The sequence below is a fragment of the Dipodomys spectabilis genome, unplaced genomic scaffold (genome assembly GCF_019054845.1).
Source record: "Dipodomys spectabilis isolate Male_0828 unplaced genomic scaffold, ASM1905484v1 ptg000207l, whole genome shotgun sequence".
NCBI classification, from domain to species: domain Eukaryota; kingdom Metazoa; phylum Chordata; class Mammalia; order Rodentia; family Heteromyidae; genus Dipodomys; species Dipodomys spectabilis.
The window spans coordinates 14,447,929-14,475,906 of NW_024870884.1; the positions used below are offsets into that span (position 1 = coordinate 14,447,929).

The window sequence follows — 27,978 nt, forward strand, 5'->3', positions numbered from 1 at the left end:
TGGCATGTTGTGATAAAAATAAAAAATTATAAAACAATACTTGTCCTGTTGATTTGGAAGGAAATATAAAAGAATTGACAATTCAGTTTAGACAATGTTTATTTCACGTTTGCTACATATCATTGGGACATTTGCTATGATTACAGTTTAGCCAGTTTAAAATAAACGTATTTCTTTGAAAAAATACTTCTAAGCTTAGGCTTTTGACCTACAAATATGCAAAAAATAAATACACTACACAGAAATCATCTATTCAAATTTGTACTGTAGGCATAATTTCTGAAGCAAAGAACATTAACAAAAGGAATACCTCTGCATTGGCTACAATGTTTTCATCTCCAAGGAACAGAAAACTTGTTTGATAAAGTGCTAGGTAGTAAATAGTGCTGTAGGCCATCAAGTCTGTCACAGCTCTGGACTCCATGGCTACAGAAGGAGGCAGCCACAGGCAAAATATAAACAAATGGTTTGTATTCGTATTCTCAGAATGCTTTATTTATGGACGCCAAAAATTTAATAGGTCATTTCCATGTGTCCCCAAATATTCTTTGTTTCAACCAATTAATAATACAAACCTAGTCTCAGCATGAAAGCTACACGAATGGGCAGTGGATCAGATGGGCGTGATAGGCGAATAGAAAATTCATTCTCGAGTTCCTGTGAGGGAAACCACCAAATCAAGTGGACACATGAGCAGCCCTAAGTTAGGAGATGAATTTGCATTGATATTCTTTTAATTCACTGCATAAATCAGGACAATTAAGCAGCATGACAATATCTAATGGGTAGGTGGTCTGTGTCTCAGAAACTATTCTAAGTGCTTCACAAATATTCACTAATTTCCAACCTCCAAGCAATCCCAAGATGTGACTAACTACTATTCCCACAAAAAAGGAGCCAAAGCACAGGGCAGCTGAGGCCCAGGCTGGGATCTGGTCTCCAGAGTTCACCTCTTAGCCATCTGCTTCTACAAGGCAAAGAACAGCAATACCAAACATTTAAGACTCTCGTACAAAATACACAGATAAGCTCTACACCTTGCTAAAACAAGTAAATGATACTTCTTACATAGTACTGTAACTTGTTCTTATTTTGTAGAGAACAAAAAAAATCCGTTTCCAACTATTTTTAAAGCATTTCAGACTTTTGCTATAAGTAAATATGTACCTTATCCAAACTCTGCTGAGCACAAAACAGTTGAAAGTTTTCTGAAAGCTAAAATTTTAGCTTCTTTTTTTGTTCTTTTTTTGTGATGCCTAAATGCATTCACAAAGGCCAGGAAACAGGAGGGGGAAAAGCATAATTTTAAAGGAGTACACCAACACATATAAACAAAATAACTGCTGAGGCACTGTCACACATCTTGTTATGCATACATTATTGAACTAAGGTTATATACTTTCCTATGTACATTGATAGATGGGTTCCGTATGTATGGCACACATTTTTAAGTTATATTTTGTAGCACATTCACACACAAGAAAATTCTTCATGTGTGTTAATGTGTTTAATAATGTTGTCTGATTATTTTTGCTTTTTAAAAAGCTTCCTTTCTTCCTTTTTGTGTTCTGTCTCTGTCTCTGTTTCTCTCTGTTCCTTGACATAGGGTCTCATTATATAGCCCATGTTGGGCTTAAACTCATGATTCTCCTATCTCAGCCTGCCTCAGTACTGATGTGATAGGCATGCTCTGGCTTTGCTCCCTTCCCTTCCCTCTCCTCTCCTCTTCCCTTCCCTCCCCTTCCATTTCCCTCCATCCCCCTCTTCCTTCCTTTTCCCTCTGTCCCTCCATCCCTCCGTCCCTCCCTTCCTTCCTTCCTTGCTTGCTTGCTTGCTTGCTTCCTTATTAGATTGAACCCAGGGCCTCATTCTTACAAGGCAGCACCCAACCACTAGCCCTTAGGTTGCTATTTTTGAAACAGAGTCTTGCTAACTCTGCCTAGGACAGCTTGAACCTGGAATCCTGCATCCTGGAGGAATGCCCCACTATGCTACACTGTATATTTCTTTTAAAAGAAAACAAACCCACCTTGGAAATCTGCAACATGACATACTATAAGTGCTTCTCTCCACACAGTCTTCGAATTTTTGTTTACAATCTTTCAAATATGTACAATAAAGGGTATAAGTATGAATGCTAGGGCATTTCATGAAACATCATCTTGATGAAAACATCTATTATCTGTCACAATCTCTGCAGTTTTCTGTTGTAAGTGCCACTTTTGTGCCATGGTTTTGAATACTTAGAGCTATTCACAGGACTTTCTCATGAATGTGCACTTTTAGATGTCTGGCATTAGGTACTTCCACATAAAACTTCTTGGCCATCATTTTACTAACAGGAATTCTCTCCCATGTGCTCTCTCTGTTGTCTGATACTTTGTAAAGTCTATCCTGTGATTAAAAGGTCTTCCTAATAAACTTACTGCACTGGCTGATATTCTGTAAGGAAAAGTTACAACTCAGAACTTTCTCATTGACAATTCTCATTACATGAATTATCTGATCCTTCTGCTGGGCGAATTCCAACAGAAACAGTCACGCTATTTGTCAGCTTTTCCCTTCTGTGCATGTGTCTTCCGATGTGTATTGAGCTGTGACTTCTGGATGAAGGTGTCCCCACACTCTTGACACTCGTATGGCTTCTCCCCAGTATGCTTCCTCTGATGTATAATGAAGTGTGACCTCTGAGAAAAGCATTTCCCACACTCTTCGCATTCATAGGGCTTCTCTCCCGTGTGAGTCCTTTGATGTAATCTGAGGACTGAGTTCACAGAGAAGGATTTCCCACACTCTGAACATTCATAGGGCTTTTCCCCTGTGTGTTTTCTTTCATGTTTAGTGAGATCTGACTTATAATAGAAGTGTTTTCCACACTTACTACATTCAAAGGGCTTCTCCCCTGTGTGAGTTCGCTGGTGCACTGTGAGGGCTGACTTCTGGTAGAAGCATTTTTTGCATTCCTTACACTCATACGGCTTCTCTCCAGTGTGAGTTCTCTGATGGGTTTTGAGATGAGAATTCCTGGAGAATAACTTCCCACACTCCTTACATTTGTAGGGCTTCTCCCCTGTGTGTGATCTCTGATGTACTGTGAGGTGTGACTTCTGGGAAAAGAAGTTGCCACACTCCTTGCACTGAAAAGGTTTCTCCCCAGTATGTGTTTTCTGATGAACCAGGAGGTATGCTTTCATGTAGAAGAACTTCCCACATTCAGTACACTTGAAGGGCTTCTCTCCTGTGTGAGTTTTCTGATGTTCCATGAGATGTGGCTTCTGGTAGAAAGATTTCTCACACTGCTTACATTCATAGGGTTTATCTCCTGCATGGGTTCTCAGGTGTCGACTGAGTGATGACAGGTGGTAGAAAATGCTTTTACATTCTTTGCATTCGTAGGTTTTGTCTCTGGTGTGAACTTTCTGGTGTTTTGTGAGGTCGTCATTTTTCGAGAAAGACTTTCCACATTTCTCACATTCATAGGATATGTCCTTGGAGTGTGTCTGCTGGTGCACTGTAAGGGCAGACTTCGTGCAGAAAGACTTCCCACATTCGTTGCAGTCATAGCTTTCCTGTTGCTTCTGTGTTTTCTGAGGTCTTGCAGGTTCTCTATTCCTAGAGAGAAAGCCCCAAATTCATTAATGTATAGGACTTTTACAGCTTTAATAGGAACTAATGTCCTCCCTTTACAGTACCCCCATCAAGGCTTTTTTGAAAAGTTTCTATGTTAAATATGAAACCTTGAACTTGCCTTGAATTTCCAGTTTGGCTTTTCTGGGATCTTCCTCTGGGATTCTGAACATTCTTTACTTTTTCTACAAAGGAGCCAAGATTTTAACACATTATTATGGTTATAGAGTTAAACCTTAGATTTCAGCCAATTTATCCAAATGAAACAACTCTCATTGGGAAAAATATAATAAAGACTAAAAATCTTACATATTAGACAGAGAAAAGAACATAACCATAAAGCCAAGTACCACTGACACCTCTATAAATACCTTAAATAGTTGGAGGTAAAAGCCAGGCAAACTGGCACATATCTGTAAAATCAGCATGCAGGAGGCTGATGTAGGAGATTGTGAATTTGAGGCCAGCCTGGACTATACAGCAAGATCCTGTCTCAAAAAGCAAGCAGAAATAAAACCCAGACAAAACCAAAAACACAAAACCATATTAGAGACGAAAGTTAAGACAAAAATTAGAGGAAACAAAAGATACTCAGAAGTGTTTAATAGGAATATGAGAATAAGAGAATGCTGTAAGTCCATTAAGAATAGTAAATTAGGTGAGAAAAAACAGTGGACAACTATTTATTTGATATATGCAAAGGGATTAAACTGGTTGGAGCTGTAAAGTCTTCATCCCTTCAAACTTAGATTGCTGTGTTTGGATTTCTATACAGTATTCCTCATCCCTTCCCTGGAGGGGATACTTTCCAATACTCGCAGTTGATAGCACAGATAGTACTGTATTCTATATAAACATTTGTTGTAGTTTTTTTGGGGGGGAGGGGGTCCGGTCGTGGGCCTGAACTCTGGGCCTGGGCACTGCCTCAGCTCTTCAGCTCAAGGCTAGCACTCTACCACTTGAGCCACAGCGCCACTTCTGCCTTTTTTTTTCTGCTTATGTGGTACTGAGGAATCGAACCCAGGGCCTCATGCATGCAAGGTAAGCACTCTACCACTGAGCCACCTTCCCAGCCCCATTTGTTGTTCTTATACATACATACCTATGAGAAACTTTCACCTGTTTATGTAAAGGAAGTATTTTTAAGCTTCTCTCTGGCATGTCTTAATTGCTAGCATCACCACTTTTGTGCACTGTGTGCTTTGAGTAAAATAGCTATCTATGATTCTTCAGTAGTAGGTCTGACGACCAGCAAGACTGCCTAGTAAGTGATGAGTGTAGCTTATACAGTGTAGATACACAGCATAAGCAGATGATTCATATCCCAGTCAGAAAAGAGTGGGCCAACAGGAGAGTCTATCATCCTCAGAATGGCATGTAATTTAAAGTGGTTAAGTTGCTGATTTCTGAAAATTTCCAGTTAATATTTTTGACAATGGGTAAATGAAAACACACAAGGCAAACAAGGGGGACTGATATTATAGAAAGCAGACTATAAACCTGTGCTTTATATCCTCCTTATTTATTTAATTAATTTATATTGGGTGCCAGTCCTGGGACATTGTCCCTTAGATTTTTTGCTCAAGATTAGTGTTCTACCACTTGAGCCACAACTACACTTCTGGGGTTTTTGGTGCTTAATTGGAGATAAGAGTCACCCAGACCTTCCTGATTGGGCTGGCTTCAAATCTCAATCCTCAGCTCAGCCTCCTGAGTAGCTAGGATTACAGATGTAAGTCACCTTTCTCTTTTAACAACAATCTAGACCTTGTATCTTTTATTTTGACATTAAGAAGGAATGAAATGCAAAGGTAAAATATGAGACCAGAATACATAATAGGATAAAGATGCTGGACAGGTCAGTGTGAGGTGTTTTCACCATTAAAATCAGGATTTGTTCATGTGTATATGTGTGTGTTTGTGTGCATATACAGAAGCTTGAACTTAAGATTCATGTTCTTGCTCAGTGTTTCTGCTCAAGGCTGGCACTCTACCACTGTAGCCACAGCTCCTTTTCCATCTTTGTGCTAGTTAATTGGAGGTAAGAGTCTCATGGACGTTCCTGCCTTGAACTGTGATCCTTAGATCTCAGCCTCCAGAGTAGCTAGGATTACAGGAGAGAGCCACTAGCACCCAGCTCTCCACTTCCAATATTTTGCTTTCCAATTTATTTTGGAGAAAAGAGTCACATAGACTTTACTGCCTACCAGGCTTAAAACCAGGATCCTTAGATCTCAGTCTCCTAAGTAGCTAGGATTATAGGAGTGAGTAAGTGTCTGTTCATAATTTCTTCAGTAGAGTGAATCTAGAGAGATTCTTGAAAGCTATGTCAAAGGACAAGATGCATCCACTGCCTCATTATTAACATGAAATGGAATTTTCTTTTTTTTTTTTTTGGGTCCGGTCGCGGGGCCTGAACTCTGGGCCGGGGCGCTGTCCCTCAGCTCTTCAGCTCAAGGCTAGTGCTCTACCACTTGAGCCACAGCACCACTTCCGGCTTTTTTCTTTTTGCTTATGTGGTGCTGAGGAATCGAACCCAGGGCCTCAGGCATGCAAGGCAAGCGCTTTACCACTGAGTCAACTTCCCAGCCCCATGAAATGGAATTTTCTGACTCACCAGTATGCTTTCGACGTGGACATTCAACTTCTAAGCTCCATGGGTCTTTCCCTTGCTTCAGTTTAAGAACTATAGCTGGCTTACTCACACGATAGCCTATTAATAGAAAACATAAAGGAAATAATACAAATTGCTTGAAGAGTAAGTATAGTTTTGGCAAGTTGAAGATCATACTTAGATTTGGCATATTTAGAATCAATCTTCCAACCTTTTCTCCCTTTCCCTCTCTTTTCTCTTTCTCTTCCTTCTTTCTTTCCTTGTTTCTTTCTTCCTTCCCTTGCTTATACCAGAGGGCCTCATTGTGCATTTTCACAGATGTACATTGTTCTTTGCACAAATTTACCCCTTCTATTATATACCCTTAATTCCCATCCTTCCCCCGTTTATAAGTGCAGTTTTGTGTGTTTCTTTATGCTATCTTTTTTCATGTGTGCCTGTACTAGGCTTGAACTCAGGCATTGTCCTTTAGATTTTTTCACTCAAGGCTGGTGCTCTAAAATTTGAGTCACACCTCCACCCCAAACTTTTTGCTGGTTAATTGGATATAGGAGTCTCATGGAGTTTTCTGCCTGGGCTGGCTTTGAATAGCAACCTCAGATCTTAGTCTCCTGAGTGGCTGGGATTATAGATACAAGCCACAGTGCCTGTCTTGTTATGCTATCTTAAGAAATATATATATATATATATATATATATATATATATATATAATGTATTTTATTCAGTTCCTACTACTTTTTCCCCTCTTAATAATCTCCCTGAGACAGCCTTTCTTTACCATCAGGGTCCTGCTTTTTATCATCACCACTACCACCACCACAACGACTACCACCATCACTACCACCACCATCATCACCATCACCACCATCATCATCATGGATTCTTTCAATAAAATGGGACACAGATATTTTTCTGGTGCCCAGACTGAATTCATTGATTTTGACTTCCTGCTGAAGTCAAGTTGATATCATTCAATCATAGAGGAACCTCACATATCCCAGCAATTAGGAAAAGTAATCCAAACTATGTGGAGTTATACATGATGTGTTTCTTACCCACAGAGACCAGGAGATTATAGTTGTCCAGTGTAACATCCTTGTAAAGGGTCTTCTGAGCAGGAGTCAATAATTTCCACTCCTCCTTGCTGAACTCCACAGTAATATCCTTTAATGTCACAGGCCCCTAGAACAACAACTTCTGTTCAGTCTGAACTAATCAGAAAAGAGTACCACTGAAAGCTACACAGTGGTGGCTCATGTCTGTAATCCTAGCTACTCAGGAGGCTAAGATCTGAGAATCACAGTTCAAAGCCAGCCTAGGCAGGAAAGTGTGTAACACTCTCCTCCAATTAACCACCAAAAAGCCAGAAGTAGAGCTGTGGCTCAAGTAGTAGAATGCTAGCCTTGAGATAAAAAGGTCAGGGGCAGCACTCAGGCCCTGAGTTCTAGTCCCAGGATTGATACACACACACACACACCTTCGCACAGGGTACCCACACATACATATACACACACGAGTACCTTTGGAGAGACACATTAAACTAACTCTTAATGCATTGACATTTATCCTGGACAGTCAGTATAAGCTTTGAACTCTGAACCCTACTTTATGCACTGCCATCAGTTCAATTCATATTTGCTGTACTCTGTGCATGCAACTCTGTTACAGGTGCAAAAATGGGTAAAAATAACCCTTCCTGTTATCAAAAATGTACTCTTTGACAGAGGCAAAGATGTACATGTCTTATGGCAATATGCACCAGGTACTAGGACATGATACCAGAAAGCTGCAAATGCTAAGAGATTGTTTGTGCTTTGAAGTATCAGATTCTTACTAACTTGCCAAACTGGCTAATGTAAATGTTAGGAATAATGGACAATTAACAGGCAATGGCATAGGTGCATGGTAACTGGCAAGTTTTTGGAAACCTCAAATAACATATATGAGCTATGAGGATCAAAGTTTAACTGGGTTATAAAGTCAAGTGATAGAACATAAAGAAAGTAAAATAATAAGAGAACCAAATTAAAGACAGGAAAGCCTCAAATTATCCCTATTTCAGACAACATGATTCTACATTTATTCCATCTGAAAGCTCTTGCTTTGATATATACTTTTCAACAAAGTAGCTAGATAAAATAATCTACATATTAAAAATAACTTTTCTGTAAACTACCAACAAACTTACTGGAAAAAGAATTCAGAAGTACGTCCTATTTGCCACAGCCTTAAAAATAAAAACATAGACACTCAGAATTGGGAGGATCATTGTTCCAGTTTAAATTTTTTAGTTATTTTGCTTTCAGTTTGCCAATCTGGGCAAAACATTTGCAATGCCCTCATCTCAATAAAATCTGGGCACAGTGACAGGTGTTGGTCATCCTAGTTATATGGGAAGTGAAACCTGGAGAATCATAGTCCAGTGTGGTCTGGGCATAAATGAAAGACATTATTTTAAAAACAAAAAACAAAAAAAAAGAATATTCTTCTCGAATAGTTTCTGTCCATTTTTATCTGACTTGATGGTTTTATGATGGATATACCTGGGGGGGGGAGGGAATATTCCTTTTTTCCTATCTCTTCAGGCTGAGGCAAGTGCCTCAGCAATGCTTAGTTAAAAGTATTTAAAGATACTATCTTTGGGCCTTCACAGCTGCCATGTAGTGGAAGAACATGAAGCAAGCAGGGTGCACTTTCCAACACCCAGGAAGGAGGCAGAGGAGGAAGGTAACAGGAGAATGAGGAGAGCTCTGACCCACTGGAGTCTGCAAACCAGAGAATCCAGACAGCACTGTACCTGCCAGGGTGCTCGTATGCTCAAAAGACATCTTAGAAGACACTTGGCTTGCTCTTCTTTTTTTAACTTTTATTTTAAAAATTATCTTCAGGTACTTGTACAAAGAGATTCCAATTCAACATGTCAGTTTATGAGTACAATACATCTTGGTTGTTGAGCACTGATCACCGGCTGCTCTTCTAACTGCTCTTAGAACTCTGCATGAGCCCATGGGAAAATAAGGCAAAGATGTGGGCAACCCAAGTGTCAAAGAAATGTCAGTTCAGAGGTAATCTGTACATACAAAGACCAAGATTACAAGCTTGAACCATTAGTGCCAGCCTAAGATTCCTTTCCTTTTTTGGGGGGAGGGGACAAGGGGAGTCTGGAAACCCTTTGATTGTGTAAGTATTGCTTTTGACTTACATTTTATTTTCTATGAGGCTATGTAGCCCCTTTGCAGTCCTCTGCTCATATGTTCATGCATAAAGTTGAACACTCAGAGGATCTCTTCCAGCCAGGAATGCCTCTTCCACCAGGCATCTCAGGAACAGCCCTGGCAGCTGTGATAGACACAGCACCAGGACAATGGGCATCCTCAGGTTAACATAAACCGTATGTGAGTAGAAAAGCTCCTCTCCCCCACCTCTCTCTTTCATGCCAGTCCTGGGTCTTGAACTCATGTCCTAAGAGTTGTCCCTGAACTTCTTTTGCTTAAGGCTAGCACTTTACCACTTATGCCACAGTCCCATTTCCAGCTTTTTGGAAGGGAGGGGTGTGATTAGAGATAAGAATCTCATAGACTTGGGGCTGGGAAGGTGGCTCAGTGGTAGAGCACTTGCCTTGCATGCATGAGGCCCTGGGTTCGATTCCTCAGCACCACATAAGCAGAAAAAAAAAACGGAAGTGGCGCTGTGGGTCAAGTGGTAGAGTGCTAGCCTTGAGGTGAAGAGTTGAGGGATGGCGCTCAGGCCCAGAGTTCAGGCCCTACGACCAGAACCAAAAAAAAAAAAAGAATCTCATAGACTTTCCCACCTGGTCTGGCTTTGAACCTCAACCCTCAGATCTTAGCTTCCTAAGTAGCTAGGATTATAGGTGTGAGCCACCAACATCCTGCAAAGCCCCTCTCTTAAGGAGGCATTATAAAACACCAGTGGCCCAGCAAAATGTAGAAATAGGGGCTGAGTGCTCAAAATGAACCAGCTGGAATGCAGAAACACGTCAAGCACAGACAATGGATCAGTTAGAACGTGGAAGGGAGTCAGGTATGTACAATGGGTCAAGTGGAATCCGGAAGCCAAACTCACAAGGTATTCCCATGCAAACAAAATTCAAACCATAATCTGAGGAAGAAACAACCAATTAACAAACCCCCTGAGAAAGAAGCAGCCAATCTGTGAAGTCCTAAGTAAACTGTATAAAATCCTGTCCCCAAAGCTTTATCAGAGCAGGAATAGGGACGACAGCAGCAGCAGCACAGCATACCCTCTGTCCAGCAGTCTATTAATTGCTCATTAATGCATCCTAATATCCCTTGTTTCTCCTGTTCCTCTGTCTTGGTAAGCTTTTAACAATGTATGAACTGGCTGCTGGTGACTCATGCCTGTAGTAATCCTAGCTACTCAAGAGGCTGAGATCTGAGAATCACAGTTTGAAGCCAGCCTGGGCAGGAAAGCCCCTAAGATATTTCCAATAAACCATAAAAAAGCTGGAACTGTAGCTGTGGCTCAAGTGGTAGAGCCTTGAGTGAAAAAAACTAATGGCCCCTGAGTTCAAGACTCAGTACTAGTACATACACACACAAACTGTAATTCCAGAATCTACTACATCACAGTGGTCCCTACGGAGATACTATTTTCTGTGCACTGTTTCTACATCACTACACACCATTAAAGTGAAGAGCCTATTTGTCCTCTCTCTTCCATATCTCCACTTCCCATAGCAGAAGAGGCGGCAGGAGACTGGGTGAGTCTTTGTACCTCTCTTCTGACACTTTTACTTTCAAGTCTTCTTAAGGGCTCCTCAGATGACATCATCTATCCCCTGCAGGATTCTTTCTGACTTGTGGAAAGATTTTCAGTTCCAGTGGTTAAGTTCTCCCATGTGCCTCCTCTTCTCACATCCAGACTTTACTTCAGGAGACATCTCAAAGCTGACAGTATCTTCCAATTTGTGAGTCACACCTTGAGTTTGGAGCCCCTCTGATTGGGTGGGATACACTATCAGAGGTAGGATCCTGGTTCAGTCCTCCATGGATGCCTGAGCTCCTTTTCTCCTGGTGGGATTAGGTACATAGGATGGAACTTAGGTACCATAACCCATACCCTAATATAGATCAAGCCACTTTCATCTCCTCAAACTCACCCCTGGGCTGCTTCTCTGGCACGGGGCTAGCTCTTCACCTCAAATGCTTAAAAAGAAATGCTTCATTGGTAACCACGCTTGCAATTCTAGCTACTCAGGAGGCTGAGATCTGAGAATTGAGGTTTGAATCCAGCCTTAGCAGGAAACTCTGTGAGACTCTTACCTCCAACTAAGCATCCTCTCCCCCGCAAAAAAATGCCAGAAGTAGAGCTGTGGTTCAAGTGGTAGAGTGCTAGTCTTGAGTAAGAAAGCTTAGGACAGTGCCTTGGCCTTGAGTTCAAGCCCCAACACCAGCACAAGAAAGAAAAGGAAGGAAAGAGAGAGAGAAAGAAAAAGAAAGAAAGAAATGCTTCATCTTTACTTGCAATGTGCCATGGCCAGCTAATAGTCTATAAGTCTGAGTAATGGTACTGTTAATTGCTGCACTATTTGAAGCCCCTCTGATTGGGTGGGATACACTATCAGAGGTAGGATCCTGGTTCAGTCCTCCATGGATGCCTGAGCTCCTTTTCTCCTGGTGGGATTAGGTACATAGGATGGAACTTAGGTACCATAACCCATACCCTAATATAGATCAAGCCACTTTCATCTCCTCAAACTCACCCCTGGGCTGCTTCTCTGGCACGGGGCTAGCTCTTCACCTCAAATGCTTAAAAAGAAATGCTTCATTGGTAACCACGCTTGCAATTCTAGCTACTCAGGAGGCTGAGATCTGAGAATTGAGGTTTGAATCCAGCCTTAGCAGGAAACTCTGTGAGACTCTTACCTCCAACTAAGCATCCTCTCCCCCGCAAAAAAATGCCAGAAGTAGAGCTGTGGTTCAAGTGGTAGAGTGCTAGTCTTGAGTAAGAAAGCTTAGGACAGTGCCTTGGCCTTGAGTTCAAGCCCCAACACCAGCACAAGAAAGAAAAGGAAGGAAAGAAAGAGAGAGAGAAAGAAAAAGAAAGAAAGAAATGCTTCATCTTTACTTGCAATGTGCCATGGCCAGCTAATAGTCTATAAGTCTGAGTAATGGTACTGTTAATTGCTGCACTATTTGAAACTTGGTCTTTTCTACTGAAAGTCCTCTAAATAATCTAAAGTTCCTTATATCCAGGCTTCTATTACTCTCAGAATAGGGACCTCTAGGGGGATGTCCAATTTATCTGATTGTATTCCCTGAAGAAAATTCCTTTGATATTTTAGAGGATCCTCAGTTTTCCTCAGCCCCACCTGCATCATCAAGTACAGTGTCTAGCTCTTCTCCATCTTCCAGTTCTTTGGAGGAATCTGCCATTCCCTTGAGCTTTCCCTCTTCCAATTCTAACAAGGTATCTGTCTTCTCCTAAGCCATTTTCCTTTGTTCCAGTCCCTTAGGGTCATCTTCCACTCTTCTTTATACAGATAGCCTTGACCTTCGATCCCTTCTCATACCAGATAAGAACAAAGATTTCTATTTTTAAAGCTCAAAAAAAGTTTAGTGATCCCTCTTTTGGCTCATTTCCTTATTTCCTCTCCTCTGGACACCTCCCAATCTGCGCCCATATGGCTCCACTCAACTTTCCTATTCCACCTTCTCCACCAAGGAAATGTTGCTCTCTCTCTTCAGATAGTGTGTGTGTGTCTGTGTGTGTGTCTGTGTGTCTGTGGGAATTTTACAAGCACTTAATCTACAAAAAATATCTAAAATATTCTAGAAGTCTGTGGTTTGGAGAGGGGGAGTATGCACACCCACAAGTGCCACTTGTGGAGCTTGAACTCAGGGCCAGGGTGCTGTCCCTCAGCTCTTCATCTCAAGGCTAGTGCTCTATCACTTTAGCCACATCACTACTTCTGGTTTTCATGTTATATTGGAGATAAGAGTCTCAAAGACTTTCCTGCCTGGGCTGGCTTTGAACTGTGATCCTCAGGTTTCACCCCCCTGAGTAGCTAGGATTACATGTGTGGGCCACCAGTGCCCTGCCCAGCTTTTTTAGTATTAATTGGAGATAAGAGTCTCCTGGACTTTCCTGCCTAGCTCTCTTTGAACCGTGATCCCCATTCATCCTCCTGAGTAGCTAGGATTCCAGGCTTTCGCTAGCAGCACCTGATTAATTGTGCTTATTTTTTAAAACCAGTAATTTTAGACTTCTATGCATGGAAGTTAATTAAGGTATATAATTATTCCAGTTAAAAGTTGTGTATAATAAGGTTTACTCAGTCAGTTGTGGGGTTTGAACTCAAGGCCTGGGCACTGTCCCTGAGCATTTTTGCTCAAGGCTAGTACTCTATCATTTTGAGCCACAGCTCTACTTCCAAGATTTTTTTTTAGTTTTTACGGTATGTTTTTACTGAATCATCTATTCCTTGTCCCAAGGCAAGCATGAATAAAATTAGATTAAATGTAGCATGTGGCATCACAGTTTCTTTGTTTCACTGATTTTGCTGAATACTGTCTTTGGTTATCCTGTCAGAAATAAAAGGACAAATATAGATGGCAAGAAAAAAAAGTTCTATAGGAAATCATACACAAAGAAGGAGGCTGGCCATGGCAGTACATCCTGTAATCCCAGTTATTCAGGAAGCAGAGTTGTTCAGGAAGTAGAATACCATTTGAGGCTAACCTGGGAAACAAGTTACCAGACCCTATCTTAATCAATAAACTGGACATGGTAGTACATGTACAGTAAAAGTTGTATGTAGGAAGATCATGTTCCAAAGCTAGCCCTTGGGACAAACACAAAGTCCTAACTGAATAATGACTAAAGCAAAAGAGGGATGAAGTGTGGCTCAAGTGGTAGAGTGCATTGTAGAGGCCATGAGTTCAAACCCCAATATTTCCAAAGTAGAAGAAATAAAGGGAAACAGAATCACAAGTAAGCTAATAAAGAATACCAGCAAAGAACTGGGGAGCTGGATTCAGTGGTTCACATCTATAATTCCAGCTACTAAGGAGATAAGGGATAGGGAGGATTACATTTCAAAGCCAGCAGGAGCAAAAGGTAAAACCTTAATCTCAACAAGACAAGCTAGGCATGATGCCTTCCATCCCAACTATGCAGGAGGAGGATAGTTTGAAGTCCACCAGGGTAGAAAGTTAACAAGATCCTCCATCTATATCTAAGAAACAAGTGGGGCATGGTGGCACATGCCTGTCATCCCAGCTACATGCGAGGTGTAGGAGGAACATGGTCAGAAGCTGCAAAAAGTGAGACCCTATCTTTTAAAAACCTACAGTAAAAAAGGGCTGGAAATATGGTCCAATGGCAGAATGCAAGCCTAGCAATTGCAAAGTCCTGAGTTCACCTCCACCAGCCCAAAAAGATACAGAGAAACACAGAGATCAACAAAGAGATGGAAGTGAAAAGTTGGACCCAAAACTTAAGGAAAAATAACAAAATTTTAAATTCACTGGAGAAGATTAGCATCCTATTTAAGTAGGCAGAAGAATCTATAACATTAAAGATAAAGACAAATAATTATGGCTTTACATATCTGGCTCAACATTCTATTCTCAATGAAATTCATTATAGTAATAAACTAAAGCAGAAAAAAAGAAAAATCATCTGAAAAGATGTAGAAGCAAGTCGAGATCTGTATATGAAAAACTAACTCTAGCTAGGCACAGTGCTATAGCTGCCATTCTGAGTCCTCCCAAGGTCCAAGCGGTTTTTACCACAGCAGGTGGTGCCATTGTGGGGAGGTGGGATCTAGAGGGAGAGTTCCTCAAGGGAACCTGAACCCCTTAGTTCCTTCTTCCTCTTGCTTTCTGGTCATAGAGGATTGATTTTGCTCTACCACACACACCTGCCATGTTGTGCCTCAACACTGGCATAAATGCAATGGGAACAAACAATCATGGATGAGACCCAAGAGCCTGGTGGCATGGACCTGTTATCCTACCTACAGAGGAAGAACAATGGCTGGGCACCAGTGACACTGGAAAGCACAAGCAGGAAGATTGAAACACAGGCTGACACAGGAAGAAAATGAGACCCTACCTTGAATCACCAAGGCAAAAAGGTGGAGGCATAGCTCGAGTGGTACTTTGAGAACATGAGACCTTATGTTCAAGCCTCAGTACCATACACACAAACAGACACAGACACACAGACACATAGAAACAGACAATTACACAAAAACAGCATGATACTTATTACTGGACGAATAAATTATTTTCCCTAAGATCAGGGGAGAAAAGAAAAGTAAAGAGATCTACTCTTAGCACTCATTCAACGCACTAGAAAATCATGGCCAGTACCATAAAAAAAAAAAAAAAAGCCCGGTGAGGGTGGCTCACACCTGTAATCCTAGCTACTCAGGAGGCTGAGATCTGAAGATCACTGTTTAAAGCCAGCCCAGGCAGCAAAGTCCCTGAGACTCTTATCTCCAATTAACTACCAGAAAACTGGAAGTGGCTTTGTGGTTCAAGAGCACTAGCCTTGAGCTGAAAAGCTGAGGGACAACATCCAGGGTTCAAGCCCACAATTGGTGAAAAGAAGAAAAAAAAAAGAGGAAAATAGAACTCTTTTTTTGTCGGTCGTGGGCCTTGAACTCTGGGCTTGGGTGCTCTTTAGCTCAAGGCTAGCGCTCTACTGCTTGAGCCATAGCGCCACTTCCAGTTTTCTAGTGGTTTATTGGAGATAAGAGTCTCACAGACTTTCCTGCCCTGGCTGGCTTTGAACCGAGATCCTCAGATCTCAGCCTCCTGAGTAGCTAGGATTACAGGCGTGAGCTGCTGGCACCTGGCCTAGAACTGTTTCTGCTATAGATAATAATCATTTATTTAAGGCTAGGAAGGTGGCTCAGTGGTAGAGCGCTTGCCTTGCATGCATGAGGCCCTGGGTTCGATTCCTCAGCACCACATAAGCAAAAAGAAAAAAGCTGGAAGTGGCGCTGTGGCTCAAGTGGTAGAGCACTAGCCTTGAGCTGAAGAGCTGAGGGACAGCACCCAGGCCCAGAGTTCAGGCCCCACAACCAGACCCCCCCCCCCCAAATCATTTATTTACACAGGCTTAAGGAGTTTCGAGACAACTTCTATAACAATTGAGTTTACTAAGGTCCCTTTTTTTTTTTTGGGTCCGGTCATGGGCCTGAACTCTGGGCCTGAGCGCTGTCCCTCAGCTCTTGGCTAGCACTCTACCACTTGAGCCATAGCACCACTTCCAGCTTTTTTTTTTTTCTGGTTATGTGGTGCTAAGGAATCGAACTAAGGGCCTCATGCATGCAAGGCAAGCGCTCTACCACTGAGCCACCTTCCCAGCTACTAAGATCCCTTTTTAAAAAATCTGTATTTAATGAAAAATGTGAAAAGCAGAATATTTTGAAACGTTTGCAAAATTTTCCATATTTCTTTATGCAATAAATAAGCAGTAATCAATAAAAATAAAAAATATCACTTGAAATGGCAGCATATTAAATATTTAGGTATTGATCTAGCTACATATATTTATGGTTTAAATGTAGAAAACTACGTAAAAGAAGAAAAAAATCAAAGACTTGTGTAAATGGGGAGATTAAAAAAAACAGATATGTAAGTTTGTCTTAATCAGTATATCTAATGTAATTCTGATCAAAACTCAAGAGGGTTATTTTCTGGCATATGTCACTGGGAAATTCTAAAATATAGCAATGATATTATATCATTTGCAGAGGAATGGATGGACCTGGAAAAACTGAGACAAAGGATGCATGTTTTCCAATGTATAGCCTACAAAATTAAGAAGGGAAGGAGTGGGTAGGATGGATGAGACTGTTGAAAGAGGTGACATTGACTAAGATATACTGTATTCATAAGCTAATTTGTTAAATGGCAAATCCTTTGTAGAACTACTTAAGGATAGTAAAAAGATACATTTGGACAATTATCAACACCAATGAATGCAGAGATATCATAAAAGTCCTGACAAGTGCCGGTGGCTTATGCCTGCAATCCTAGCTACTCAGGAGGCTGAGATCTGAGGATCATGATTTGAAGCTAGCTTGGGTAGAAAAGTCTTTGAGACTCTTATCTCCAATTAATCCACCAAAAAGCTGAAGTAAGGTGTGGCTCAAGTGGTAGAGCACTAACCTTGAGCACAAAAACTCAGGAACAGCATCCAGGGCCTGAGTTCAAGCCCCAGGACCAACACACACAGAAAGAGTCCATTTTTATTTTCTTAAACATAATATTGGCATAAAAGGTTTTTCAATGCAAAAAATGTAGAACTTTTTTTTTTTGTCGGTCATGGGGCTTGAACTCTGAGCCTGAGTGCTGTCCCTCAGCTCTTCAGCTCAAGGCTAGCACTCTACCACTTGAGCCACAGTGCCACTTCTGGTTTTCTGGTGGTTTATTGGAGATAAGTGTTTTACAGCCTTTCCTGTCTGGGTTGATTTTGAACCTCGATCCTCATATCTCAGCCTCCTGAGTAGGTAGAATTACAGGTGTGAGCCACCAGTGCCCGGAAAAAAAATGTAGACTTTTTAAGTGTCACTTATTTTCTATCTTTGGCAGTAAGAATTAGGTAAAGAAAACTTTCCAGGTGTCAGAAGTGTGGAGAAGAAATCCAGGTGCCTGCAAATCCCATTATTGCATCAGTGAGCAAGGTAACTCGGTTTGCATTTGTTCTTTCTTTACTTTTTTTGTCAGTTGTGTTGCCTGAACTCTGGGCCTGCACACCTCCCGCAGCTCTTCAGCTCGAGGCTAGTGCTCTACCACTTGAGCCACAGCGCCACTTCCAGCTTTTTCTGCTTATGTGGTGCTGAGGAATCAAACTCAGGGCCTCATGCATGCAAGGCAAGCACTCTACCACTGAGCCACCTTCCAGCCCTCGGTTTGCATTCTCCTACTGAAGGTCTTGAACCAAAATCCTAGTCACTACCTCACATGGGTGTTGTGAGGGCTCATGCAAATAAAGTGCTTCCAGTGCCTTTGAAGAAAGAAAAAGAAAAAATGATGTATATTTTCTCTCATGTGGAAGTTAGAGCTAAATTTAAATACATATGTGTACAAACATATACAGGGTCATATGTATATATATGCAAACAGATTAAAGTATGGTATATACAGGGTTGGAGTCCAACAGTGTGACTCCTTTGAACAACTATCTTACAGCAAACTTGTGGTGGTGGTATGTGGTGAAGTCGAGGGGAGAAGGGTAGACCAGTGGAGAGAGGAAGGAGGAAAATGCAGTCATAATAGTCACTGTACATATGTGAAAATGGAGCCAGGAAAACTAAGGGGCTGTGTGGGATTAGGAGATGGAAGAGAATTATGAAATGAGGAACAGTGATCAAGAGGCACTGTGCTCATAAACTGACATGTTGAATTGAAACCACTTTGTACAACCACTTGAAGATAACAGAATAAAATATATGCTTACTTGAATTTCCTTGATGGCTAATGATGTTGAATTTTTTTTTGCCAGTCCCAGGGCTTGAACTCAGGGCCTGGGCACTGTCCCTGAGCCCCTTTTGCTCAAGGCTAGCATTTTACCACTTGAGCCACAGTGCCAGCTTTTTTCTGTATACGTGTACTGAGGAATCAAACCCAGGGCTTCATGCATGCTAGGCAAGCACTCTTCCGTAAGCCACATTCCCAACCCCCTGATGTTGAACATTTTTTTTCATGAACTTATTGTCAACTTATATTTCTTAATTTGAAAAGTGCTTATTGATTAATTTTTCTTTTGGGATTATCTTGTTTTCATTTCTTATATTTCTAATATTAAGCCCTTGTCAGATATGAATAGTTGTCCAAGATTTTTTTCCTATTCTATTCTGTCTTCATTTTGCGGTTTTCTTTACTATGCAGAGGTGTGTGTGTGTTTGTGTGTGTGTGTATGTGTGTGTGTGTGTGTGTGTGTGTGTGTGTGTGTTTAACTGGGGAGAATGGGCTTATGGACTTTCCTACATGGGCTGGCTTCAAACTGCAATTCTCATGTTTCAGACTTCTAAATAACTAGAATTACAAAGATTAGTAATGTATCCAGCTAAAATTGTGTTATTTCTTAAAAGCAGTTTAATTATATAAAACAAATGGAAATTTATTTCAGCTAAGTAGAAGAGCATTCATTGGAATGAAGTAGATCAAATATACAGACTGAAAACACTTTTCATATAATTTTTTATTTTTGAATAATTATAGATGTACAGAATGATCACAGAGATACTTTTTTCTTTTTTTTTGAGGAGTGCTGGTGCTGCAAGTTGAACTCAGAAAGTTGGTGCTCTACCACTTGAGCCACAGCTCTGTTACTGCCTTTTTAACTTGGTTAATTGGAACTAAGAGTCCCATGGATTTTCTTACTCAGACTAGTTTCAAACAGTGACCCTCAGATAGCAGCTTTCTGAGTAGCTAGGATTAGAGGTGTGAACCTCAAGCACTCTGTAGGATATACTTTTTCTTGCTAGTGTCTTAGTGTGTCCCCAAATTTTAATGTTAAAACTTACTGGCCAATGTGGTATTATGAAGAGGTGGTGGCTTTAGTAGGTGTTCAAGCCAGGAGGGCAGACTCCCATAGATGTGATTAAGGACCTTACACAAGGCTTGGGGGAAATAGGCTCACCCTCTTTTGCTCTTCAGCTTTGTGAGGACCAAATATCGAAGCACCTTCTTGGAAGCAGAAACCAAAGCCTTCAGCAAACACTGTTAGCACCTTGATTTTAGCCTAATTCCCATAACTGTGACAAAGTAACTTTCTGCTCTTTCTAAATTAATACATTTTGAAAATTTTGTTGTAAAAGCACAAACAGATCAAGACAATTGCTCTATAATCCTCTGTTTCAGTTTTCCCAATATGATTACCTTTAACAAAAATACAGAGCATGTTGGGTGCTGGCAGCTCACACCTGTAATCTTAGCTCCTCAGGAGGCAAAGGTCTGAGGATCATAGTTCCAAGCTCCCAGTCAAGAAAACCTAGGAGACTCTGATCTCCCATTAACCAGCAAAATGCCAGAAGTGCAGTGGTGTGTCAAGTGGTAGAATACCAGCTTAAGTGAAAAAACTGAGGGCACTTAATTCCAAGCTCCAGTAACAGCACATATGTGTGCACATGTGTACACATACACACAAAGGCAAAACAAATATTGGTATATTACAATTAACTGAATTCTAGACATACTTAATTTCAGTCTTCCCTAATTGAGTATACCATATTTCATTTGTTATGTCTCCTATAGCCTATGAAAGTGTTTCCTTGAATTTTAGTTTAAAAATTTATTGCTAGGTGCTGGTGACTTATGTTACCATCCTATTTACTCAGAAGGCTGAGATCCGAGGGCTGCACTTTGAAGCCAGCCTGATCAGGAAAGCCTATGAGACTCTTATCTCCAAGTAACCAAAGAAAAACCAGAAGTGGCACTGTGGCTCAAGTGGTAGAGCACTAGCCTTGAGCAAAAAATCTCAGGGACAGTGCCCAGTCCCTGAGTTCAAGCCCTAGGACCATCACAGAAAAAAGTTATTCACTTTCGTAGTGCTGGAAATTGAACTTGGAGCCCTGAAGATGCTATGCAAGCACTCTACCAGTGAGTTGTATCCTCAGCACCTTTCCTTAGTTATCATTATCATTGTCATCACCATCATATTTTATTTTTATTATCTTTAAGCAGTTGTACAAAGAAGTTTCCATTCAACCTGTCAGTTTATGAGCACAAAGCATCTTAATCAATGTCAGCTTTCCCTCTTCCCTTGATTTCTATGACCTTGAACAGTTGTTGTTGTTTTTTTTTCTGTTGGCCAGAGTTTAAGCTCAGGACCTGGGTGCTGTCCCTCAGCTCTTCAGCTACAGGCTAGCGCTCTACCACTTGAGCCACAGCACCACTTCCAGTTTTCTGGTGGTTTATTGGAGATAAGAGTCTCACAGACTTTCCCGCCTGAGGCGGCTTTGAACTGCAATTCTCAGATCTCAGCCTCCTGAGTAGCTAGGTGGTGTGAGTCACTGGTGCCCGGTGACCTTGAACAGTTTTAAGAGTACTTTGAATATCTTGTAGAAGACCCTTCAAATTGTTTTTATCTGAAGCATTTGTTGTGATTAGACTGAGATTACAGGTTTGGGGTGAAAATCAACTCAGCAGGGAGCCCTCGCCATTGTCATATAGCTAAGAAGATGAGGTACAGCAGGGATGTCAACCTGTTTCACTTTGTTTTGGTAATGTTTGCCAGTTTTCTCCACTTTATGTAGCAATTTTTCTTTTCTTTCTTTTAACAAAGTCCAGTCCATCCTCAAGAAAAGAAGGAAAAATATCCATCTACTAGAGAGAGAACAGTAACTATTATTTGGAATTCTTCATAAAGAAAAGTACTCTCTTTCCATTTATTTGTAAAAACATCTATATTAATATGGCCTCATGTGTGTATGCATGTTTTTATGCAAGTACAGGGGCTTGAACTCAGAGCTTAGGTGCTGTCCCTTAGCATTTTTGCTCAAGGCAGGCACTCTATCAGTTTAGCCACAGCTCCACTTCTGGCTTTTTGGTATTCATTGGAGGTAAGAATCTCACAGACTTCCTTGCCTGGGCTGGCTTCAAACTGTGATCCTTAGCTCTCAGCCTCCAAGTAGCAAGGATTACAAGTGTAAGCCACTGATGCTCAGCTCTCATATATTTACTTTATGCTTTGAATTTTTTGCACCAACTGTCTCAGCTTTGCCAATGAGGTGGGTCCCTGCATCCTTGCCTTCTAAGTTGGTCCCTGTATTGTTTAACACATGCAAGTCATTTTGCCTTTCAGCATTCCCTTACTTTATGATGCTACAACACTTTCAGTGCTTTTCCAGTTTTCATTGCCAACTCTCCAAGGATCTTTAGTTCCTTTTTGTGAAGGGTGGTATCAGAAATTAGGATGTGAGCTGCCTATGTGGAGTTCAATGCTCCTAGGCCTTCTCAGCATAGTTAATAAATGCATGCACATATTTGGACTTATTTATGTACATAAATTCATAACTACTTTCATAGCTCAGCTCCAGTGGCTCATGCCTATAATCCTACCTACTAAAGAAGCTAAGATCTGAAAATTGTGGTTTGAAGCCAGGAGGAAAGTCCATGAGACTCTTATTTCAAATTAATGACCAAAAAAGCAGGAAATGGAGCAGTGGCTCCAAGTGGTAGAGCCTTAGCCTTGAGAAAAAAAGTTCAAGAACAGTGCACAGGATATGAGTTCAAGCCCCATGATTGACACAAAAACAAAAACATACTCATATTTATATATAAGCCAATATATATTTATTAAGATTATATAAGTAGTATTATGTATATTATGTTATATATAAGATATATAGTACATACATATTAAATAGTACATATTACTAAAATATATACTTAAGATATATTATTAAAATACACTATTATTCAGTTGCATGATGTACCCTATTTATCCACTTACTAATTAAAAAATTAAAATGTTTGTTTCTATATTTGGACAATTATAAGCAGAGTAGCTATAGATATTTTTTCATGGATTTTTTTTGGGGGGGGTCCGGTCGTGGGGCCTGAACTCTGGGCCTGGGCGCTGTCCCTCAGCAATTCAGCTCAAGGCTAGCACTCTACCAATTGAGCCACAGCACCACTTCCGGCTTTTTTCTTTTTGCTTATGTGGTGCTGAGGAATCGAACCCAGGGCCTCAGGCATGCAAGGAAGCGCTCTAACCAGTGAGCCACCTTCCCAGCCCTTTTCATGGATTTTTTTTATGAACCTAGATTTCACTTCTCTGTGTAAATGCATAGGATTGTTCTCTCTGAATTGTATGTAAAATACTTTGCTTCCACACACCATACATAACCAACATAATGTTGGTTAAAAAATGGCACTGGAACATGTGGAGATCTATATCTAAAAACAGAACCTAAGCCAATTAATTTATTTATGCTTTATATTATATAATTTATAAATTTATAATTTATATAAGTATGACCTATAAATTATAGACCTAAATAAAATATAAAGACAGTCACATTTTTGGAAGATAGGAAGTCTTTGTTAGCTTTGGATAAAGAAGACTTTTTAGACAACATACCAAAATAAACTAAAAAAAGAAAAGCAAGTTAGAGTTCATCAAAGTTAGTTATGCAAAAGACAATTTTAAGTAACTGAAAACAAAAACCACAGGCTGTGTTCTACGACTTGAGCCACCATTCCACTTCTGGCTTTTGGTAATTAGCTGGAGATGAGACTCAGAAACTTTCCTGCTAGGCCTGGTTTTGGATTGCGATCCTTCCATTGCAGTCCCCTAAATAGCTAAAATTCCAGGCATAAGCCACTGGCTCCCTATCTCTCCTTCACTATTTTTTTACTTTCTTTTATTTTACTTTAAGTAGGTCTTATAAAGCTTAAATACCCAAGGCTTGTCTGCTAGTTGTTCTTTCAAGCAAAAGAAGGTATTCCAATGACAAGTATTCAGGTAAACATACATCAAACAACTAATTGTCCGTGAAACAACCAATCAGGATAGCTCAGGATACAGGAGAAAGAGAGGTATGAACTGCTCATTTTATCATCTGGAAAATTAAAAAGATGTGCACTTGAGAATCAATACTAATTCTTTTGTTAAGGATATCCTTAAGTAAATTGTTTGGCAATTTTTGTATACTATGAGTCCCTTGGAAGAATACCATGATTATTAATTTTTGATTATTTTATTATTTTTCCCCAAATTCTTCATGTTCATGCTTTATTGATAGTCAAATATGAGTCACAGACATAAGCAGGTTATGTCTCTAAAGAATTACTTTCAGTTCAGAGCAGAATGTTGCCCACTTACAAATTCTTTGTAGACTAGAGTATTTGGTCTACAACTCAAACAATGACATAGAATAAAATTTTATTTCTCTGCACAGCTATATATCCTATATGTAAAAGATGATTTATTGCTACTAAACTTGCTCAGTCTTCACCTGTCCCTCCTGATACCCTCATTGCCTTAATTCGTGGCAATCAGGCAACAGTAGTATTTTGAGATAACTTTACAAGACCCTTTGAGGTCTTAGGGTTCATGGGGCTTGGAAGATCATACTTTGGAGGCTACTGTTTTAATGGAATGATATTTTCCCTAAAGGTGATTATAAACTAGTTCCACTTTTCTAGTTTAACACATGAGCTGTCACACACACACACACAAGCACACAAACATACACACAAAAAAACTCAGTACATATATATACACATACAAACACACACACAAACACACACACAAAGTGAAGGTTAAACAAATAACTCACCTTGAATTTTTTCATTTTTTATGATTCTCTCAGGGAAGAGTAGAAACTATGAAGCCAGAGTAGGAAAAACTGGAAGGGAGAAGTTGTAACAGATCATATCTTGTAGTTCCAGGAATTACCTGTGAGAAATTTCCATATCATATTTAAGTTCACTATAAACCTCTTGGGATATATCTCTTTGAACCATGAGAAGGAATAGAAGGGCCATGAAATAGTACTCACCTGTTTAATTGATGACTCTGACAATAATCTTGATGAACATGTGACATTTTTGACTGAATCTAAACATTTCTTTTCTATTGGTTGTTTTGATAATTATGTATCTGTTCAGTGAATAACACAAAGGATTGAAAACTTAAATAATGAGTAATGGAAGATCAGTTAAATACGGTGTATAACATGTCCAAATATGGAACCCTCCCTATGACTGCTATTAAAAATGATGTTGGAGGGCTGGGAAGGTGGCTCAGTGGTAGAGCGCTTGCCTTGCATGCCTGAGGCCCTGGGTTCGATTCCTCAGCACCACATAAGCAAAAAGAAAAAAGCCGGAAGTGGTGCTGTGGCTCAAGTGGTAGAGTACTAGCCTTGAACTGAAGAGCTGAGGGACAGCGCCCAGGCCCAGAGTTCAGGCCCCACGACCGGACCCCCCCCAAAAAAAATGATGTTGGATTAATGTGTTTTTGATACATAAAAGGTGTTACATGTCATTACAATTTTTTCTTTTAATATTTTAAATACCACAAAGGCACAACATCCATTCAAAATCCTCAAAAGTTAGACATTTCTTCTCTTTATTTTCTCATAAAATGCTTATCCAAGAAAATTTTCACCTAAATATGATTGGTTCTACTACATATCCTGTTATAAACATAGTCACTGCCTTGGTTTCAATGTCAATACTTTGGAAATTAGGAAGAATTAGATAATCTTGATTAATCCTTCATGTATTATTTACTTCTTTACCCAGGACCGCAAATTAAGACAGTGCCTAGAATGAATTCTGCTCTCCTACAAATTTTAGGTTAGGTCTATGGTAAAAATTAATTAGATCTTGGTGAACTCTAAATCATCCCCCAAATCTGCTGTTATTGACAAAACTACAGCTTCTAAAATAGCAGTTTGGCACCACAATCAGCAAACAGGTCCTTCATATGCATAGCAAAAGACAGCAGATGCAATAATCCTAAAGTCTTTCTCATTAGCAGCATCAATCATATCCACACAACACAGGTGCTTACAAAATGCTTAAATTAAGCCCCAATACCACCAGCCAATCAGAGGCATTATGATACTACCTTTATAATATGAAACCTGGCTCGACTGAAGTTTTCATCTTAAAAAAAAAAATCTTGCTGTGCTCTGGTGCCTCAAGCCTGTAATCCTAGCTACTCAGGAGGTTGAGATCTGAGGATCACAGTTTGAAATCAGGCTGGACATAAAAATCTGTGAGACTCTTATCTCCAATCACCCAGCAAAAAGTTGGGAGTAGAGGTGAAACTCAAGTTGTAGAAAGTCAGCCTTGAGAGAAAAAGCCAAGCAAAAATTTGAGGCCTTGATTGCAAGCCCCAATACTGGAAAAAAATAAAATTAAAAACAGTAACCAAAAAAACTTAAGGCTAGAGAAGTGGATAGATTGTCAGAACATTTGTCTAGCAAGGGAGGCTCATAATTCAAACCCTGGAAGAAAAAAAAATACTCGGAAACTAGCTTTCAGCCTGGACAGAATTCCCAACTCTTGAGTAAAACTGAACATTGAAAGGTGGAGCAGCTAAGCAGTCCACTGAGAAGAGAGACAAATGGGAAGATGGGAGGAAGGGTCCTCATCAGGTTCTTGGCTAGACCCAAGAATTTTTGGAAATAGAATAGTACCATATGGTAAGAACTGGTGCATTACACAACAACTATGGTCTGGGGGTGCTTGGACACAACTGCCGAGCCAAATACAAACCAAGACTGGAATTTAGTGTAGGAAACGAACAGAGCCTGCATTGCAAAGTAAAACAATCGAATCTGTGATAGTAATAAAATGGAATTAATAAAAAGTTGTATTCATACTATTGCATGGATTACAGGTAGCCAGAGATAGTGTGTGTTTGGGGCGGGTGGGGGGGGGTCAACTGTAGGTATGCTTTGTGATCCAGAAAGCAGCTCCCCTTGACCCATTTCCCATCACCCTAGACATCCACTGCCCTATTTACAAGGAGGGATTTTCCTGCAAGGTATTCCAATCATGTTTACCGGTGACTGAGTCGCCCTAGATTAACCTATCTGAACGCCAGCCTGGGGCCCAGCCAGTTGAACCGGGAAGAATCGAATCCCGGCGAATCGACGCGATTTGACTGGACTTGCGGCTCAGCATCCCTCGGGCGGCTCCTGGGGCGCCCCTGACAGGGTTCCAGCACCGGAATATGGGGGACCGGTCAAGTGCAGAAGGCGGCCCGCGGTCAGGCGCGGTCAGGCCCCCCTACGGTAAGGACCCCGCGGTCGGTCAGGCCCCCGCGGTCAGGCTCCCCTCCCCCGCGATCGGTCAGGCCTCCCCCCCACCCCCCGCGATCAGTCCCCTCCCGCGGTCAGGCCCCCTCCCCCGCGATCGGTCAGCCCCCCCCCCCCGCGATCAGTCCCCTCCCGCGGTCAGGCCCCCGCGGTCGGTCAGGCCCCTGCGGTCAGGCCCCCGCGGTCAGCCCCCCCCCCCCGCGATCAGTCCCCCCCCGCGGTCAGGCCTCCGCGGTCAGGCCCCCGCGGTCAGCCTCCCACGCAATCAGTTCCCCCCCCGCGGTCAGTCCTCCCCCCCAGCGGTCAGCCCTCCCCCCGCGATCAGTTCCCCCCCCCGCGGTCAGGCCCCTCCCCGCGATCAGTTCCCCACTCCGCGATCAGTTCCCCCCTCCGCGGTCAGCCCTCCCCCCGCGATCAGTTCCCCCCCGCGGTCAGCCCTCCCCCCCGCGGCTAGGCCCCCCTCCCCGCGGTCAGGCCTCCCCCTGTGGTCAGGCCCCCGCGGTCGGTCAGACCCCCCCCCGCGGTCAGGCCTCCCCCTGCGGTCAGGCCCCCGCGGTCGGTCAGTTCCTCCCCTGCGGTCAGAACCCCCCCCCGCGGTCAGGCCCCCGCGGTCAGCCCCCCCCCCCGCCGCGGTCAGACCCCCGCGGTCAGCCCCCCCCCCCCCGCCGCGGTCAGACCCCCGCGGTCAGCCCCCCTGGTGCGGCGGGGCGCTCTTGGACTGGGGGACGGCGGCCTCCAGGCCGTGACCTCCACCCGGCCACGAATCCCCGCTCTCCCGCCCGCCCCGAGAGGCCTCTGACGCACCTTCAGGGTCACGGCCTCAGCTCTGGGTCGCCGGCCGGCCGCCCGGTCTGCGAGCACAGTCCCTGTGTCGAGCGGCACCGCGGACGGACGGCGCGAGGCCCACCTGGAGTCCGCTACCTGCGGTGCCGCGGCCGGAGACAAAAACCGCTA

The 27,978-nt window shown here is 41.8% G+C and overlaps 1 protein-coding gene across 5 annotated transcripts; it reads right to left on the reverse strand.

Moving 5' to 3' along the window:
* Window positions 1-81: 81 nt before the first annotated feature.
* On the reverse strand, window positions 82-27,978 carry LOC122122272 (zinc finger protein 25-like). Of its 5 annotated transcripts, none has more exons than XR_006150141.1 (6): window positions 24,532-24,966; window positions 7,298-7,424; window positions 6,245-6,340; window positions 3,749-3,812; window positions 2,030-3,612; window positions 82-1,256 (listed from the first exon to the last, which is right to left on the reverse strand). XR_006150141.1 is itself a non-coding variant. In XM_042696373.1 (6 exons), exons 2-6 carry the CDS (start codon window positions 24,544-24,546, stop codon window positions 2,544-2,546), a joined length of 1,371 nt encoding a protein of 456 aa, XP_042552307.1. In that variant the 5' UTR covers window positions 24,547-24,650; window positions 27,829-27,978; the 3' UTR covers window positions 1,811-2,543. The 5 variants fall into 5 exon arrangements, 4 of the variants coding, with proteins under 4 accessions (XP_042552307.1, XP_042552306.1, XP_042552305.1 ...); XM_042696373.1 differs by lacking the exon at window positions 82-1,256 and adding an exon at window positions 27,829-27,978 and having other exon boundaries at window positions 1,811-3,612; window positions 24,532-24,650; XM_042696372.1 differs by lacking the exon at window positions 82-1,256 and adding an exon at window positions 27,829-27,978 and having other exon boundaries at window positions 1,811-3,612; window positions 24,532-24,854.

Coding starts and splice junctions, on each gene's coding strand:
- LOC122122272 (XM_042696373.1), bottom strand. Junction 6,341..7,297: donor TAATCTCCTGGTCTCTGTGG/GTAAGAAACACA, acceptor TTCTATTAATAG/GCTATCGTGTGAGTAAGCCA. Junction 3,613..3,748: donor AGCCAAACTGGAAATTCAAG/GCAAGTTCAAGG, acceptor CTTTCTCTCTAG/GAATAGAGAACCTGCAAGAC.